The sequence below is a fragment of the Myxocyprinus asiaticus genome, chromosome 28, assembly GCF_019703515.2.
Source record: "Myxocyprinus asiaticus isolate MX2 ecotype Aquarium Trade chromosome 28, UBuf_Myxa_2, whole genome shotgun sequence".
Taxonomy (NCBI): domain Eukaryota; kingdom Metazoa; phylum Chordata; class Actinopteri; order Cypriniformes; family Catostomidae; genus Myxocyprinus; species Myxocyprinus asiaticus.
In genome coordinates this window covers 16,684,223-16,702,807 of record NC_059371.1, presented here as the reverse complement: position 1 = coordinate 16,702,807, position 18,585 = coordinate 16,684,223, and the positions used below count along the sequence as shown (strand labels likewise).

General features: G+C 39.3%; 1 protein-coding gene across 4 annotated transcripts in view; it reads right to left on the bottom strand.

Annotated features, from left to right (window-relative positions):
• LOC127419409 (F-box only protein 6-like) overlaps nucleotides 1–18,585 on the bottom strand; it is a 312,359-nt gene extending 293,774 nt beyond the window's left edge. Inside the window, exons 1-6 of one of the 4 annotated variants that reach the window (XR_007893666.1) lie at nucleotides 18,255–18,585; nucleotides 15,740–16,001; nucleotides 13,791–13,905; nucleotides 13,566–13,661; nucleotides 6,609–6,744; nucleotides 1,020–6,454 (exon numbers count right to left, since the gene is read on the bottom strand). Coding sequence is in view for 3 of the 4 variants with exons in the window: in XM_051660764.1 (XP_051516724.1) it covers nucleotides 6,308–6,454; nucleotides 6,609–6,744; nucleotides 13,566–13,661; nucleotides 13,791–13,905; nucleotides 15,740–16,001; nucleotides 18,255–18,257 (759 nt within the window). In the remaining variant the exon portion in view is untranslated. Of the gene's footprint in view, nucleotides 1–525; nucleotides 6,455–6,608; nucleotides 6,745–13,565; nucleotides 13,662–13,790; nucleotides 13,906–15,739; nucleotides 16,002–18,254 lie in introns of those variants that run through there. The other 3 variants (XM_051660764.1, XM_051660765.1, XM_051660763.1) reach the window with 3 other exon arrangements.

Here is an 18,585-nt window from a genome sequence, read left to right as displayed (position 1 = left end):
CGGTCAGACTTGGCTTAACTAAGCTACTTCAGAAGTAACCCATTAGTTAAGTATGTACTAAAACGCCAAACGGCGAACCAAGAATCTATAATAGAACTTAGCCAAGTAGAATTAAACGGGATTACTAAGGGTAGGACCGAGAATCTGTAAAACAGAACTTAATTGACTGGGGCTTAACGGTGAGTCGAGAATCCATACTGAACTTAGCCAAATAAGACTAAACGGATAAAGCCGAGAACCTATAAGGACTTAGTCTAAAACTTTCTAATATCTGAAACTGATTAATTTGTAGTTAAAGTACCTGCGTCCGGCCGGCACAGGATCCAGATAACATTGAAATAACCAATGCAGTCTAGAAGAGAGAATTACTAAAAATAATAAGATACAAAACTTAAATTCAAGGCATAGATACATCAATGAGGTTTATCATAATTGGAGTCAGATGAAATAAAGAAAATAATTAATGATAAGATTAATAAAACATGGAACTCAAATCAAATAATCAAAGTATTATTTAATGCGCACGATAAGACAGAACACGCAGGAGACCTTCAGCCACACCACTGGATGCCGCCACTGGACCAGTGGGTGACCCCTTACAATATATATACACCTTTCCATTTACCGTCAGGCAAGTATCCGTCTTAACATCATGGCGGAAAATTTCTTACACAAATGAAGACATAAAAACAATTATAAATGTAAAAAATAATAATGATGATAATAATCACTGAAATATAAATCATGGTTGGAGGTGAACGTGTTTTTGTATTATTTTATCTTTAATAACAGATGTACAGGCTGCAGAGTTGTGGTCACAATGAACTGCTCTGTAGAAATAAAGTGAACTGAACTCAAAGCACCTCCTGAGCTGAGATGTCTGAGGTCATTTGCAGCACTCATAGATGATACTGTTTTTGCAAAAAACAAAAAAACAAAACAAATCAGATGACAGAAACAAAGAGTGATGGTCAAAAGAGTGAGAACCTTTTACATGCGTGTTCCACAAGACTGCACACCTCCGTACAAACAGCGTGTCATACATGCGCATAGACGTCTTTTCTGTCATCTATTTTTAATAATATAATAAAGTGTGTTTCTTCAAGCACGTGTCTGTGTGTCTACGGGCAAATTATTTGTAATATTAATTTGATAATAATAATAGCCTAATAATAATAATAATTTAATACAATAATGGGAAACGAGCCAAATATCGTCTTGACTTCGTCAAAGGCATCAGCTGTTGGTGATCACTCTGACAATCGTCGATCCCCGAGATCATCGTCTGTCGGCACAACCCTAATGTGCATTTCTCTCTATAAATTAACAAAATGTTCAGACAGTCTCCTTGCTGGTTTTTCCGACACATTGAGAATCATTACCGCTTTTGCCCGTGTCGCTGCGGCTCGCTTCGTGCATGCGCTTGTAAAATGTATATTTTAAAGGCTCATTATTACGGTTTAGTCTTTCTCTGTAATGAAGAACAGTGTTAGCAATGTTACTTATAACATACTTTCTCAGCCCTGGAACTCAAACCACTTTCTGATGCCCCCCAATATATATATATATATATATATACACACATACACACACACACAAGTAACTAAATTAATATCATAAAGGTGCGACTAGTCGACTAATGGCTTAAACTAATGCCTACTAGTCGACTAGTAGGTAAAATCTTTGGTTGGGGGCAGCCCTATTTTTATTGATTGATTTATTGAATATTGACCATTTAAACAGTAATTTGGAAGCATTATTGTCCTTAAGTCATTCATCATTCATAAGAAGAGCATGCCTGTGGCTGTACGTCAAATTGAGATTACATACATTACATTCATTTTAATAGTGCAACATATAAAGTTTATTTAAACAACATTTTATGTTACTGCCTCCTTTTGGTGTATTGCATTATTTCAATTCCACATTTTTGAGTCACTGCCAATATGAGTATGAGAAATATCTCCATTATTATTCTGGGATGCAGGTAAAGCAGTGATCAAAAGGAAAGATTATTGCAGCAATCTCTGCTTTCTTGAAAAGGAAAAGACACTTGCAATTCCAAGAACTCCAGATCCAATTAATACAATTAGAAGAACATGAACGTAATTTGAGACAAGATACCCTCCAAAAAACCAAACAAAAATGAAACAAAATAGATAATTTATGTACACACACAGTTAAAAAACAAAAACAAAAACAAAATCTGTTATTTTTACAAACAAAAAAACAACTGGCAGCTATGGTTGCCAGAATAATTATGTAAAAAATACAGTAAAAATGTAAACAACTTTACAGAACAACCTGTACATTTTACAGTTGAAAATTGTTGCAATTTACATGACCACGCTAGCACTGTAAAAAAAAAAAAAAAGTCAAACTTGATATATTAACCTTCTGAAACTGTAAAAATCTGCTTTTCACTTTATAATGTATTGTTAATCATCATAGTAATTACAAAAGTACACCTGATGACATGAAGTTCATCAACAGAGGCCCTTTCTGGAGCAATGACCAATAAACATGTAGAGACAGTGCTCAGTGTCACTCAAACAAACACAAAACACCATCAGGGAACACATGTGAAATTAAATTAATGTAATAAACATTAACTAAACTACATTAAATATAACATAGAACACCCCAATGTACATAACTGATAATAAGAAGAAATATGATGGGTCATGCAGGGAGTTCTGGGAAAGCCCGATTATTGTTTTTTACTGTAATTTTAACAATAATTTACTGTAAAAAGTACATGTACTCTCGTTAAACAATGTAAATTTTTATCATTAATTATACAGGAAAATCATATTTTTTACATCTAAAAAATGAAATTTGTACAACATTTTATTGTAGAAATTACTGTACTGTCTTAAAATATATAAAAAATTAGTGTATATTTTACAGTTAATTCTCATTAATCAATCAATATTTTTTTCTGTAGCATTTTTAGTCTTTTACCGTTAAAATTACAGACATTTTTTACAGTGCAAGACATAGAAAAGAAGCTTAAGTTTTCAAATTATAAACATTACAAGACGAGAAGTAAATATATGAAAGCTTTAGTGAGAAAACTAAAGAAACAACAGGCAGATAATACAATTTATAAAATAAGAGACCCCAAAACTAAAAATATTAATTGCAAGCCACAGGATACCCAAAACATATTTGAAACTATACTATAAACAACTTTACTCAAAACCGCATGACAAAAATGATTATTTCATAGATGTAATTGGGCTGGTCACTACTAGTCAACTCATGATGTACTGAATATATTACTCCCACTAATTCGCTTTTTTTTTTCTCCCTACTCTATTTTATTATTATTATTTATTTTTTTTATAGATGTTTTACTTTATGTTGCCTTATGTACATGTGTTTTCTTTTTTTCTTTATGTGATATTTTGTATAGCCTGTGTATAATTTTGGGTTGTTTGACAAAATTAATGGCTTTTCCGAAAATAAAAAAAGTAGAAAAAAATAAAAAGAAGACTGTGTAGACTGCATTGCATGTTTTACATTACATTACATGCTGTTTAAATGTCACGACATGCGGAATACATTTTTATTTGATCTTTAACCTTAGTTCATTGTACTATAAAAATAAACTGTACGTTTCAGAACTCAAAACCTCTTACTCAATACAAAAAGGGCACTTATTTAAACCAAGCTGCAAAAATGGCTTGTTTGGATTTTCCCTACTTTGTGAAGTCACAGGAATGAATACATCAGCACATGACTGCCTCTACAGCAAGACAATAGTGCCTACCTTTACATCATTGCACCCTTGGCCCACCTAATGGTGCTCAGTCAGAAAGGCGAATAGAACAACCTTCTTGTGGTAATCTGGACTATTTTTAAACAGTTTTCTACATAAACATGCACTAGACGAACTGCTTCAACCATTATCTTCCATCTAGTGCCACTTTTAAAAGATGCAATGTCAAGATATAACTCTTAAAATGAGACCACCATTCTGTGTCTTGCTATTTTGAATATAAATGCCTCCTGGACACAATTTTATACCCATCTGTGCTATTTTTAATTGTTAGTCTATGTAAACATGCACTTGATGGATGTCTTTGAATATTCCGATGCGTTTCTGGTGATGTGCACTGCATTTTAAGAGTGGTACAAGCTCAACTTTTAAAAAAACACATCTGTTCTGCTCCTTTCTATTGCTGCCACTGGCTGGGAGAACCGTGTCTGACTCTGGTCTAGAGTAAACAGACGATGTGAGATGTCACACCTGTGAAGACCAGCATCTCTGCATTGGCCTCTGTTGAAGCATCCCAACATCAGGATATAGTGACAGAAGTTTAATAAAGTTTCTGGATGATGTGTGTGTGCGCATCATGTTTCACTATGCATTATATTGTGTGTGTTTAACACATTTCAGTGTGGATTATATGTCTGTTCGGCTCATTCAGGCATATATTATGTGTTTTCGGCTCAAATCTGTGTGGATTTCTTGTGAACCTGTCACAATACGATTGAAGATTTGCAAAGGATCTGTTATTGAAAGATGGGGCAGTTAAAACTATTGGACCCGACTGCAAAACCCAAGTAACCAATTACATTCATGAATATTTTATCTGTTTTATCTTACTGTTTGATATTTATTTTTTATGGTACTTCTGTGCTTGAGTGAACAGTTTGATATATTCGGATGCAATGTGTTGGGTGTGTGTTATGTGTTAACACTGAAATGTATTTATTTTTTGGTTGTTATGTGCTGGTTCATTCTCTTCAGATTGATTTATAAATATATGGCTCTACTGAGGGGCTGCACGATGATAGCCAATCATAACAGTGGGCATTTACACTGACGTTTAGAGGAGATGCTGAGACTAAAACTGAGCGTTTCAGACAAAGGGCCAGAGACAAGGTGGAAAATGATCATACATTACTAATTCAGTCAGGACCACTGACCTCAAATGAATAGACTTGAATACTTGAAAGTGTATGTATTGACTTAATGATGAAGCATCTGTTGGCGTGTGGCAGTATGGTTCTGTTCTTGGCTCACTCTCCTCCCATCCATGCAGCCAAGCATGGACAGAGCAGTGAGTGCAGCAAATAAAAATAAAAAACCCAGGGGTAACAGAACAGATTCAGTAGAAATATTACAGTATTGTGCAACGGTTTAAACATTCTGAAAGTGCAACATAGTACAATCCTTCATTGCAAATTAAATGGACAATTTAAAAAAAAAAAAAAACTTTAAATACCGTATATCAGTTTGTACTTCAAGAACAAGGCCCAACAACAAGCTAAAGATAGGAATTTCAAACTGGCAATCAACTGTAGACTTAGAGCACAGAATTACAAGACAGATGTAGAGAAAACTAAAAAGCAAAGCTGCCATCCATGAGGTGGAGCTGGAGATGGAGGAGGGTGCCAAGTGCAGCTTGTATCCATGCAACGGAAAGGCAGCTGAGGCACTGCATATAAATTGATGACTTAAATAGAACTGCTCTGACTGAATTGTATTGGTAGATGTCATAATCAGCTTAGCATCAGCTGATTGCAAGTGTGACTCATGTGACCTGCCTGAACTAACGCTACACTTCATATTATTACTGTTTTGGTGCAACAAAACACACACACACAAATGACTAACATTATAAGTGGACCTCCAGGAAAATTATAAAATGATAACAAAAGAGTATGCAATGACCCCTTTAAAGTGATTCATTTTACAATGCAACACAGTGCTTATTGGAGCAACAAAACCAAAAAAAAAAACTAGTATTGATTTTTGCAAAAGGTGGACAAAGAAGTACTATATTTTTAAATGTAAATAACTAAATAAAGGACTTCAGCAGTGGGTTCACCAACCTTGGAGTGAGAGTGGAGAGGGACAGGGGAAACCGGTGGGTAGTGCAGTCCCCGAAGGACTACATAATACACGTAGCACTCAAATCATGTTCAATCATGGAATTTTAAGGCTTTAATGTTTACCTTTAAAGCAAAAATGTGAAATGTCTTCACCATTAACAAACGCAATTGCAAAAATAGTCACCGATTTCAAACAAATTTCAAAAGCCGCCTCCTTCAATTGGTTATACAAACAGATAGTCCCGCACCAATCTCACACCACTGGTTGAGCCAGTTGCTGTTCGGCTGGATGGGCCACTCAAACAAACAGAGGATTACTTTGATAGCACCACAGAGTTTCACTTTTTGGTGTAATCAACCTACAAATGGCTTACTTATAGTTGACTCTGCACATTAAGCTGGGATACAGTAAATAATTTTAACATCAAAAACCCAGAGAACAAAGTGAGACTGGACAACTCTATCTCTCTGCAGCTGGACAGATCTCCACACTACTATTAGTGACCCGTATACCATACCAGCCTTTCCAAAACTGAGTGTCCTTCCCTCCATGAGTGAAACAGATAAACTGAACTCCAGGTCCATAATCTTTAAAGACATGTGTCATCTGAAATAAAAAAAAAATTAAAAAATTAAAAAAATAAAAAATAAAAACTGTACATTTACAATTAAGTTGATCAAACTGCCTCAGCTGTTAGTTTGATTTTAGGGGAATAATCTGTCTGAACAAAGAGTGTATCTACTCTTATTATTGTACTCACTTCACACCACTGCTCATCGTTCCACTGTGGAAAGAATACTGGTTCAGGCTGAAAGATACTGATCACTTCCTTCTGCTGATCAAGCAACTCTACACAGATCTGATACTGACTCCCACAATCACAGCGGGGGATATACCTGTACCAGACATTAAATCAAATAAATTGCAAATTGTTGTTTCCTTTTCCTAATTGATTGGTACTCTATTCTTATTGTCAGTTTAATGTTTAGTCTCATAATCAATCATCACTTTTGTTCTGTGAAAAACAACAAAATAAAAACCTATGCATATATACAGTATGTATGTTTGTAACAAGCTTGTAGCTCTTCGGCAAAGGAGGAAGCGGGAGATGGCGAAATACAACTTAAAAATGACAGAACAGAACTTAAACTCGTTTTTTTATCAAACTCAAACAACACAGTCTCTGGGTGTGCGTAGCTCTCTCTCCCCTCACTGGCGTCTGGCTCACTCTCACTGCAATGACAAACAGCGCACATCTTGAGGTTTGCCATGAGTCCCGCCCGTCGTAGCGACCAAAGAACTGCCTTCAGATGCTGTATGTGCCACTGCCAATCATTACTGTATATATTGATGTCATCCAGATAGGCAGTGGTGTACACAGAGTGCAGTCTGAGGACTCAGTCCATAAGGCGCTGAAATGTAGCCGGGGACCCAAACAAACCGAACGGAAGGGTCACGAATTGGTGTAAGCCAAACGGTGTGGAGAAGGCCATTTTCAAATGGGACATTGGTTTTAAGGGGATCTACCAATAACCCTTCGTGGGGTTCAGTGTCGAATAAAAGGGAGCCGCGCCCAACCTATAGAGCAGTTCGTCAATAGGAGGCATTGGATATGTATAAAATTTAGACACCACGTTGACCTTTCTATAATCCACACAGAACCGGACCGAGTCGTCGCTCTTCGGAACCAGCACCACCGGGCTAGCCCAGTCACTGAGGGATTCTTCCCAAACCACTTTTTTTTTTTTGTGCTCGGGCAATCGGTAGGGATGACTACGTACCACTACCCCTGGGGTTGATTCGATATGGTGTTTGATGAGGTTCGTACAACCGGGAAGGGGCCAGAACTTGTCCAAGAATTATTTTTGCAACTGGGCCATGTCCGTGACTTGCGATGGTGAAAGGTGGTCTCTGCAAGTGACCGGGGTGACTCGATTGGTTTTTAACTTCATCTCCAGCCCAAGCTCCTCCCTCTCCGGAACCACTGTCGCCAAAGCAATGGGGACCACCTCCCTCCACGGTTTTAAGAGGTTGAGGTGGTAAATTTGCTGTGTTCTGCCCCTATCCATTTGTTTCACCACATAATCGACTTCCTCGACTTGCCGTGTGACCTCAAAGGGCCCTTGCCACTTTGTGAGTAATTTAGAGCTTGATGTGGGTAGTAATACAAGGACTTTATCTCCCTGTGTAAATTCCCATAGCTGAGCTCCCCTGTTATACAGCCAGAACTGACGTTCTTGAGCCTGTAGCAAATTCTCCTGTTATAGTTGCCCCGATGTGTGGAGTTTTGCTCTCAGGTCAAGAATGTATTGAATTTAGTTTTTGCTGATTGAAGGTCCCTCCTCCCAATTCTAAGACACCGTGAGGCTTACGCCCATACAATAATTAAAACGGGGAGAACCCTATGGAGGCTTGCGGGACCTCTCGAACTGCGAATAACAGGGGTTCAAGCCACTTATCCCAATTCCACGCATCTTCGTACATGAACTTATGAAAAATATTTTTCAGGGTTTGATTAAACCGTTCTACTAAGCCATCCATTTGTGGGTGTAAACGCTTGTCAGAATCGATTTAATACCCAATAATCCGTACAGCTCGTGTAGTGTACGTGACATGAAAGTAGTGCCTTGATCAGTGAGGATTTCCTTTGGAATCCCCACTTGGGAGATGATTCTGAAGAGTGCCTCTGCAACACTACGTGCTGAAATGATGCGTAGAGGCACTGCTTCCGGATATAGCATTGCGTAGTCCACCAGAATCAACACAAAGTGATGTCTGCGTGCAGTCCACTCTAATGGCCCGATGAGGTCCATGCCAATTCTCTCGAAGGGGGCCTCGATCAAAGGAAGCGGGTGCAAAGGAGCGACATAGGCAGCCCCGGCTCCGCCTCCCCAGCCAGCGTATTACAAATCCCACACCGAGACACTTTATTACAGGACCTATCCGCACAAATTTCCCTTAATAAAGTGGTAAACGCTGGCCAATTCGTATCCACAATTAGCGGGTGGGTGAGCGGGGACTAACCACAGCCTCGACACTACGCTTTTGTCCCTGGAATTGAATTGTCACAGTCACTATAGCATAATCGTGGATATCACCATGCATACACCTTACATTCACATTGTGACTAGCACCCAAAGCCTCATCTTGAACCAGGCATTGATGGATGGAGGTTTGGCTGCACTCCAAATCCACCAAGGCCTGGTATGTACTCCCCTTAATACTCACGTGTATGCGGTATGTCCCAGCTCGATCGGGGGCGGCCTGCGGCGCATTGGGGACCTGAACCAATTTACCCACCTCCATCACCAGGCATTGGTCCCAGAAATGCCCGGGCTCCCTGCAGCTCCAGCAGACTGGCCCAGACTTCATGCTTGCGGCAGTGGGTTCACCAACCTTGGAGTGAGAGTGGAGAGGGACAGGGGAAACCGGCGGGTAGTGCAGTCCCCGAAGCCGAGGAGCCGGTTTGGGACTCTAAACGGGGGGTGCACCTTCTTTCAGGACAGAAAGAAGGGGAAGGAAGGGAGACAGGAGAGAAAGAGAAGGATCTTGGGGCTCACCAGCTCCCAAATACACTGCCATGTGGTCCTCTGCCAGCCGGATGGCTGTTTGAAGCGACGCCGGGCGGTGGAACTGGACCCACTCTGCCGTACCTCTAGGAAGTCCAGCAATAAACTGCTCCAGTACAACCAGATTGACCACGGCCCCGACTTTGCGTTGCTCAGCCAGCAACCACCTCTGGCAGGTGTCCCGGAGCTGCTGGGTGAAGGCAAACGGGCGGCCATGCTCGCCAAGGGTCAGGGATCAGAAGCATTGGTGCTCTTGCTCAGGTGTCCGGCTGACCGGATGCAAGATGGACTTTTACAAATCTGCATACACCAGGAGGTTCTCAGCTGGTAGCTGCTGTGCCACGAGATGGGCCACCCGGACAGCAGTGGTAATAGGTGGACCGCCCACTGGGTGCTTAACCAACCACAGGTCCCCGCCGTTTGCTCAAAGAGCTTTAAAAAGGTATCCAGATCATACTTGGGCACCATCTTGACCAGCGGGACATGGGGCGGGGTGGTCACAGGGTTGCGGTGGAAGCCCCCTCCTCAGGTAGCAAGCTCCGGAGCACCTGCTGGTCCTCCGCTTGAGCCCGGAGAAGCGCGATGAACCTCTGCTCCTGCTCTGCAAGCAGCTCGAGGAAGGCCTGATGCTGTGACCAGTGGATGCCAGCGAAGGTCTTGAATATCCAGTAGTGAGGCATCCATGGCAGCGTTCTTCCTCCTTAATGCTCCCGGGTTTCGGCACCAGTGTAACAAGCTCGTAGCTCTACGGCAAAGAAGGAAGCGCGGAGATGGCGAAACCCAACTCAAAAGTGTCTTTATTAACAGAACTTAAACTTGCTTTTTATCAAACTCAAACAACACAGTCTCTGGGTGTGTGTGTGTGAAGCTCTCTCTCCACTCACTGATATCTGGCTCACTTTTTAATCCGTCTCCAACTCTCACTGCAATGACAAACAGCTGTTAGAGACAATCATTGCCAGGTGATGATCCTTACGGTTCTCATTTCCTGATCTTGCTCTCCATTCACAAGCCGGTGCTCAACCACTACCCCACCACAACAATGTTGTATATATATTATATATAGTACTGTGCAAAAGTTTTAGATAGTGTTGTATAAAGTATCCATTTGTCATACTTGAGTAAAAGTAAAGTTACCTTCATGGAAACTGACTCAAGTAAAAGGTAAAGTAGCTCACGAGAAAACGACTTAAGTAAAAGTATGAAAGTAACTGATATTAAATTTACTTAAGTATCAAAAGTACATGTAAATTGCATAAATTACAGAACAGTTCATTAAACCCATGGCAACTTATTTGATTGGTGGTACTCATCATTTACTCACCCTCATGCCATCCCAAATGTGTTTGACTTTCTTTCATCTGCAGAACACATACAAAGATTTTAAGAAGAATATTTCAGCTCTATAGGTCATTTCAATGCAAGTGAATGGTGGCCAGACATTACAAGCTACAAAAAGCACATTAAGGGAGCATAAAGTTATCCATACTACTACAGTGGTTATATCCATGTCCTCTGAAGGAATTCAGTTGGTTTCGGGTGAGAACAAACCAAATTGTAACTCATTTTCACTGAATATCTTGCCATTGCAATCTCTAGGCACGATCATCATTTCAAGCTTGATTTCACTTTCTAGTGCTTGACGCATGCGCAGAGCCTTAGATGGCGCTATAGTAGGTGTTATCGAGCTTGAAACCCTGATCGCCAAAGAGACTGCTCATGTCAAGATTTATAGTCGAAAAAGGAGTTATATTTTGGTCTATTCTCACCCAAAAACCAATTGGATCTGTTCAGAAGACATTGGTTGAAACCACTGGAGTCTCATGGATTACTCTTATGCTGCATTTATGTGCTTTTTTGAGCTTCAAAGTTCTGGTCACCATTCACTTACATTGAATTGACCTACATAACAGCGATATTCTTCTGAAAATCTTTTTTGTTTGTGTTCTGCAGAAACAGAATGAAAGTCGTACACATCTTGGATTGAATGAGGGTAAGAAAATTAAATGAACTATCCCTTTAATGGTGCATTCAAGTCAAATCAGAATGATCATATTTATGGGATGAATGTAATGAACACCACAGTCCATAAAAATTGGAACACAGAAAGGGGCAGTTGAGTCATATTAGAGACCAGAACAGAGACTTGTGGAGGTGGGCTCTTTTCATTTGGGCCAATAAGCAACCACCCAGAACATCCTGGCAACTGCATAGGAATGTGCTGAAACACAGTTAAAACAACTTTACAACAGCACAGCAACAACCTGACAACCACCTAGAACACCCTGTGAACTCCAGAGCAATGTGCAAAAAACACAGAAAACAACTTAGCAACAGCATAGTAACAACCTGGCAACCACATACTGTAGCAATGCGCCAAACACACAGTAGCTTGACAACTGCATAGCATGCCCTAGCAACCATCTAGAAAACCCTAGTAAGCATATACTGTAGCATAAATGTGCTACAAACAAATGTAACACTTTAGCAACCACCAGAAAACTAGTTTTGCTTAGGCAAAGACCATTCTCATCTTCATAAAACATCAAAATAAATATTTATGGACATATTCATGAGTGTTGGTAATTATTCATACACATTATATCTTGTTTAAATGTAAAATGTAAATGCAAGTGATTGACTTTTATATGAACAGGTCTCTTGGAAAGGCGGGAGACTGATCGCACAAAACTTCATTATTTAACAGCTTTCATAATGTTTAAGCCTAAACTTATCACATTAATTAGTCCAAAAAAAAAGGGGAGGAGCGGTTCCGTCTGCCAGGGGAGGAGCGAGCTGGCGTCCACCAGAGGGCAGAGGAGTGGTTGAGGACCAGGTGACAGCGCGTCCAGGAGCCGGCGAGCAAGTTCTTCTCTCTCTCTCCTCTCTCTCTCTCTGTGTCTCTACTCGCCCTTTCCCTCTCCCCAAGACTCCCCTCATCTCTCCCCCAGGTTCAAGGGTGGAGGGCGTGGCCAGGCCGATGGAGCACGTCCGGTGCTGAATCAGCTGATCAGCGGGACAGCGAGGTAAGGGGCAGCCAGAGACGCCGGTTCGAGAGAGAGAAACACGCGGCTGCGCTGCATGTGTGTCTGTTTAGGTTTAAGGTCATTATTTAAGTTCATTTATGCATTAAAAGTTTATGTTGATTGTTCAGCCTGTTCCCGCCTCCTCCTTGCCTATCCTTTACCTGTTACAATCCATACCGCTCTTTTCCAATTATCTGTTGTCCAATTTCTTTTTGTTTTTCTGTTTCAAAAGTGGCTTTTTCTTTGCAATTCTTCCCATAAGGCCTGCACCCCTGAGTCGTCTCTTTACTGTTGTACATGAAACTAGTGTTGAACAGGTAGAATTCAATGAAGCTGTCAGCTGAGGACATGTGAGGCATCTATTTCTCAAACTAGAGACTCTGATGTACTTATCCTCTTGTTTAGTTGTACATCTGGCCTTCCACATCTCTTTCTGTCCTTGTTAGAGCCAGTTGTCCTTTGTCTTTGAAGACTGTAGTGTACACTTTTGTAAGAAATCTTCAGTATTTTGGCAATTTCAAGCATTATATAGCCTTCATTCCTCAAAACAATGATTGACTGATGAGTTTCTAGAGAAAGCTGTTTCCTTTTTGCCATTTTTGACCTTAAGACTTGCCAGTCTATTGCATACTGCGGCAACTCAAAAACAAAGAAAATGTTAAGCTTTATTTAATGAACCAAATAGCTTTCAGCAGTGTTTGATATAATTGCAAGTGATTTTCTAGTACCAAATTAGCAATTTAGCATGATTACTCAAGGATAAAGTGTTGGAGTGATGGCTGCTGGAAATGGGGCCTGTCTAGATTTGATCAAAAATGACTTTTTTCAAATAGTGATGGTGCTGTTTTTTTACATCAGTAATGTCCTGACTATACTTTGTGATCAGTTGAATGCCACTTTGGTGAATTAAAGTACCAATTTCCTTCCGAAACAGTGTATATATGTACAGTATGTATATATGTGTGTGTGTGTGTGTGTGTGTGTGTGTATATATATATATATATATATATATATATATATATATATATAGGATAAGTCATTCACAAATACAAACTACATAAAATATTATATTAACCACCTATGATATTTTAGCATAACATTGGAGGTTGGGTGAATGCTCACCAGTCTGATATTTTGATATGAGGTTGTAAGTGATCCATGAAAGCAAGATTGTAGCCTTCTTTCTTTAGGTCAATCAACTGTCGTTTCAAACATAACCTGAGGATAAAGTTTATAGGTGATTCATTTAGACACAAAGATGGGTTTGCTTGCTGTTTTCAGATTTTAACATCAAATGAAATTAAATGGGTTTAACATTTTCTTAAGGATCTAAAATATCAAACATACCCATAAGATGTAACAAAGCATTTGGTGATGGTGTTATCTGGATGTGGTTTCCTAGTTCCATGTGCTGCCCAACGGCTTCCCCCATTCCATACAATCTCCCATCCACTTAATTCCTCTAATAAGAAATGAGGCATTATCTGAAGTAGAAAATTAGCAGGGCTGGGGGTTTCGTTATGAGGGCTTATTTTTATCTCACTGTTTAAAACACTAACATAATGTCGTCCATTTATCACATTTAAAGGGATAGTTCCCCCAAAAATGAAAATTCTCTCATAATTCACGTCCCCTCTTGTTGTACCAAATCCATATGACTTTCTTTCTTATATGGAAAACAAAAGTAAAAACTGTAATAAATATAACGATCCATCTATTCAGTTCAATGGCATTTGATGGTCACTCACTTTTTATAATAATTTATAGACACTTCAAAGCTTATGAAGCACTAAAAGTAGTCCATGCAGGTTTTGCATCATATTCCAAGTCTTCTGAAGGTATGAAATGTTTTTAATGAGAAACAACCCGAAACAGAATTCATTTTTCAGTAAAAAAATCTGGACGTCCTTTATGCATTCAGAGCTATGACTGCTTGTTCACAGTGACACACGTTCATGAGAGAACTTTCCTTTTGTGTTCGGTGGGTGAACTATAAAAAAAAATGTCTAGCATATATTTCACTTCAAAGACTGCAAATATAGAGATTTATAAATATTGCATTTACTAATATTTTTTTATATTAGTTCTGACCGCTAAAGATCACTACAAATATAAAGAGGCACTAAATCCATTTATTATCCATATAATTAGATGGCCTGGAACAGAATATTACGAATTGTAAGACAACAACAGCAAAAATAACTTTTTCCAAGATCATTTTTGTAACTTTTTGTGGCATTTTTAAAACTTGAGGCCTCAGTTATTTTCTTTAAGGATTTTGAATTTTACACCTAGAAAACTCAAGTTAATCAAGAAATACTTTAAAGGGACAGTTCACCCAAAAATGAAAATTCTCTCATCATTTACTCACCCTCATGCCATCCCAGATGCGTATGACTTTCTTTCTTCTGCTGAAGTCAAACTAAGATTTTAATAGAATATTTTAGCTCTGTAGGTCCATACAATGCAAGTGAATGGTGGCCAGAATATAAAAGGTATCATAAAAGTAATCCATACAACTCCAGTGGTTCAATCCACATCTTCAGAAGCGATCCAATTGGTTTTGGGTGAGAACAGACCAAAATGTAACTCCTTTTCACTATAAATCCTGACATCAGCAGTCTCCTTGATGATCATGATTTCAAGCTCGATAACACTTCCTAGCGCCATCTAACGCTCTGCGCATGCTTCAAGCACTAGGAAGTGTAATCAAGCTTGAAATCATGATTGTGCCAAGAGACAATGGCAAAGATGTACAGTGAAAAAAAGTTATATTTTGGTCTGTTCTCATTCAAAATTTATTAAATCGCTTCAGAAGACATAGATTTAACCACTGGTGTCATATAGATTACTTTTATGCTGCTTTTTGGAGCTTCAAAGTTCTGGTCACCATTCACTTGCATTGTATGGACCAACAGAGCCGAGATATTCTTTGAAAAATCTTAATTTGTGTTCTGCACTAATGGGATGGCATGAGGGTGAGTAAATGATGAGAGAATTTTCATTTTTGGGTGAACTATCCCTTTAATGTTGGTTAGGCAAAGTATTGTCTGAAAGTCTAAAAAGTATAAAGGCTAACAAAACTATTGTTAATGGTTGTAGTACAGTACAGGGGTCTTGAAGCTTTTTCAGGCAAACTTTTTTCATGATGAATACAGAGACGGAGCAGGTACCCCTTGTTACATATTGTATAAAATGAGCAAACCAAGAAACAGGGACACGGACAGAAAAATAAAGGACTTATACGTGTTTCCATTTGAACTGTTTGCTAGTTGGAATTTAAAATCATGGATTACCTTCTGCTCTGGGATTCTTGAGCAAGTTACGGCGTTTCTTTGCCAGAAAGTAAAACATCTGCCAGTCGGCCGGAGGTCTGGAGGCATCGCACGGCTGGAGGTCCTCTCTCCGACAACGCTCTCTCCAGTGAGCAGCACTGTCCACCAGCTCCTTCCACTCGTGACACACCAGCCGAAACACACTTATTACCTGCTGTGCAGGCAGATTCAGTAAGATCTCCTCAACCACTGCTAGAGGAACAGCAAGTCGTACATCTGTGGACTACAAAGAAACAGTGATGAGAAGAGCTAAAAATAACCTTTGATTACAAACTGGCTTTTGATTTCTAAATTCAATCCAGAGTGTTTGAAGCAATGACTCAAGACAACTTGCTGTCAGCACAAAAAAACTCCCTCGTAAGCAGGGGCGGGTCTACCAGGGTGCCACCCTAAGAAAAAGCATTGCCACCCCATCATAAGTATCCAAATTTATTAAATATAAATGTAAGTATATTATAGTTGATGTTGACATTATATAGGGATTTATTCATGTCAAACTGCCTAAACTCTCACCGAATGCACAAATGACTACAGACCCATAGCGTGATTGATTACAGTAGCTGAAGCATTCAATCACTACATCGACCAAAATAAATAGCTATCATCAGGTGTGTATAATCCAGATGAAACATCTCCAGATCTTGAGTAGGAGTTTCTATTTCATCTGTGTGTGTTTTGACTGCCGATCCGGCATTGGAATGTGTTATTTTTAATGTTATGATAAGTGTTCGTTGCAGCTGTTATCAGTGTCGTTTAGTGTCGGCAGTTATTCCGCAGCTCACGATCTTTTCCATGTCCTCCATTGTGATGGCCTTCTCGGCCGTATTGTTTGTGTGTATGTAGTGTGTGTTGTCTTTTTCTCTTTCTCTCCCTCTCTCATAATCACTCTCAGGTATGCGGTATCCAGGTCAGCTGATTGTTGATGGGGCGTACCGGTGCGCAGTGTGTTTCCTCCCTATATACTGTAAACTGAGTGATTCGTGGCTGGGTTGTGCGATGGTTGTTCGTGAGTTGTGTAATCTTGTTCACAGGCACATATTGACTTTTTTCCGGGTTTCCACTGCTGGTGCGGAGAGTTTGTGGTTGTCGCTGTCTGAATTTTGGAGTTCGCTGTTTTTTTCATATACAGAACTGTCAATAAATGTGTCTACGTTTCTGCTACTCTTGTCTCCCCGCATATGTTATTGCATTTTATTTTTAAATTGTAACACCCATCCACTGACGTACAGATGCAATCTTGTTTTATTAAAATAAAAAGTTATATTTGGGAGAATTAGAATCCAAACCCTCTAAAAACTAAAGGCAAAAATGTACCACTAGATCAATCAGTCATGCTCTTAATCAAAGTGCTGATCTATGTTTTCATCTACTGATTAATAAAATCCCAAGACTGATAGTGGCAGATGTAGAAATGAAATAACCATTTTATGTGAAATATGTGGGTGCTTGAGTTGGTCATTAAGAATGACTGTTGATTGAAACAGGTAATTTAAAATAATATTTTACTGTGCATTACATAATTAATATTCACAAGTTTTGCAGCTGTACAGTTTATTTTTTACTTAGACCTAACTTTGTGTTAATCTTCACTTTCAAATGGCTTATTCCAGCTGTTACAAAGGTGATAGGGATAAGCATGCATTTTCCATCCATGGGTACACTAAACTAAATAAAAACATTTGGCCTGCATAAGGTGGTGACGTTTAGTCCAGATTGTCGGTTCTATATGTGAAGTTTAAGAACATTTAGAATTTGTAAATGTGTTTAATAGACAATGTCTTGGTGCTCTGTTGATATACATTTTGTTACTGATTTTTTTATTGTGCAAAAATGTATTATTTATGTTGCAAAATGGTTACTATGTGGCTCCTGTGGAAATGCAGTTGTATCACAAACTCATAGACATTTGTAATATGATAGTGACTCCAATTAATGAACTAGTACTTGTTGCAATGAAGCTAGGTACCTTAAACCATAAGAACAAAGCATGGGTGCTTGCTTTGGTGTTGCCACCCCTCATAGTCTGCATGCCACCCCTTGCCACCCCCTAAAACAATTCTAGATCCTCCCCTGCTCTTAAGTTTATATGAAATTAAATACATACATGATTTACTGCGCTTGAACTGAGCTTCTCACTAACTACATTAGTACTAAGGACTCGTTCATACCGAACGCGTTTTGTGTCCGTCTGCAATGTTTTTCGATTTTTCAATGAAAACATACGCTACGACTAGACGGACGTCTCTGACCGTAGAGCCGCGTGTCCAGTTGTGTTTTTTCTCTGCAGCGTCTCGCGAAGGAGCGCCGCATTTTTTAGACGCTGTGTCAAGTAAAAACGTATTTCTTGAGACAACAACGTCTAGCTTTTATAACGCAATAACGCGTTCGGTCTAAACGGTCCCTAATTAAATTATGTTGCTCCAGTAACTCTATATACGGAAGCAGTCTGATTTTGGAAAAAAGTTTAGGCACCTACCATCTTTGATATTTATAGCGTCTTCCCGCCCTTTAGGAATTTCGTGAATTGTGTGTCAAAATTATTAAAGCCTACCGCTACTTTTTACAATTACCACTGCATCAGAATGAAATTCTTATGCAACGCGAAAGTATCTGACTTTGTAGTGATCTTCCAGTTGACGTAACGACGCTAATATGCAAGCGGGGGAAAGTTAGTTTCGATATTCATTGAATATTGGCCTACGGAGTGTTAGGGACCGTCTAAAAACTCCACACATTAAACTTCTCCAAAATGATATTCTAAATGTTATAGTAAAAGGGAGGACAGAGGACAGACAGACTTACTACAG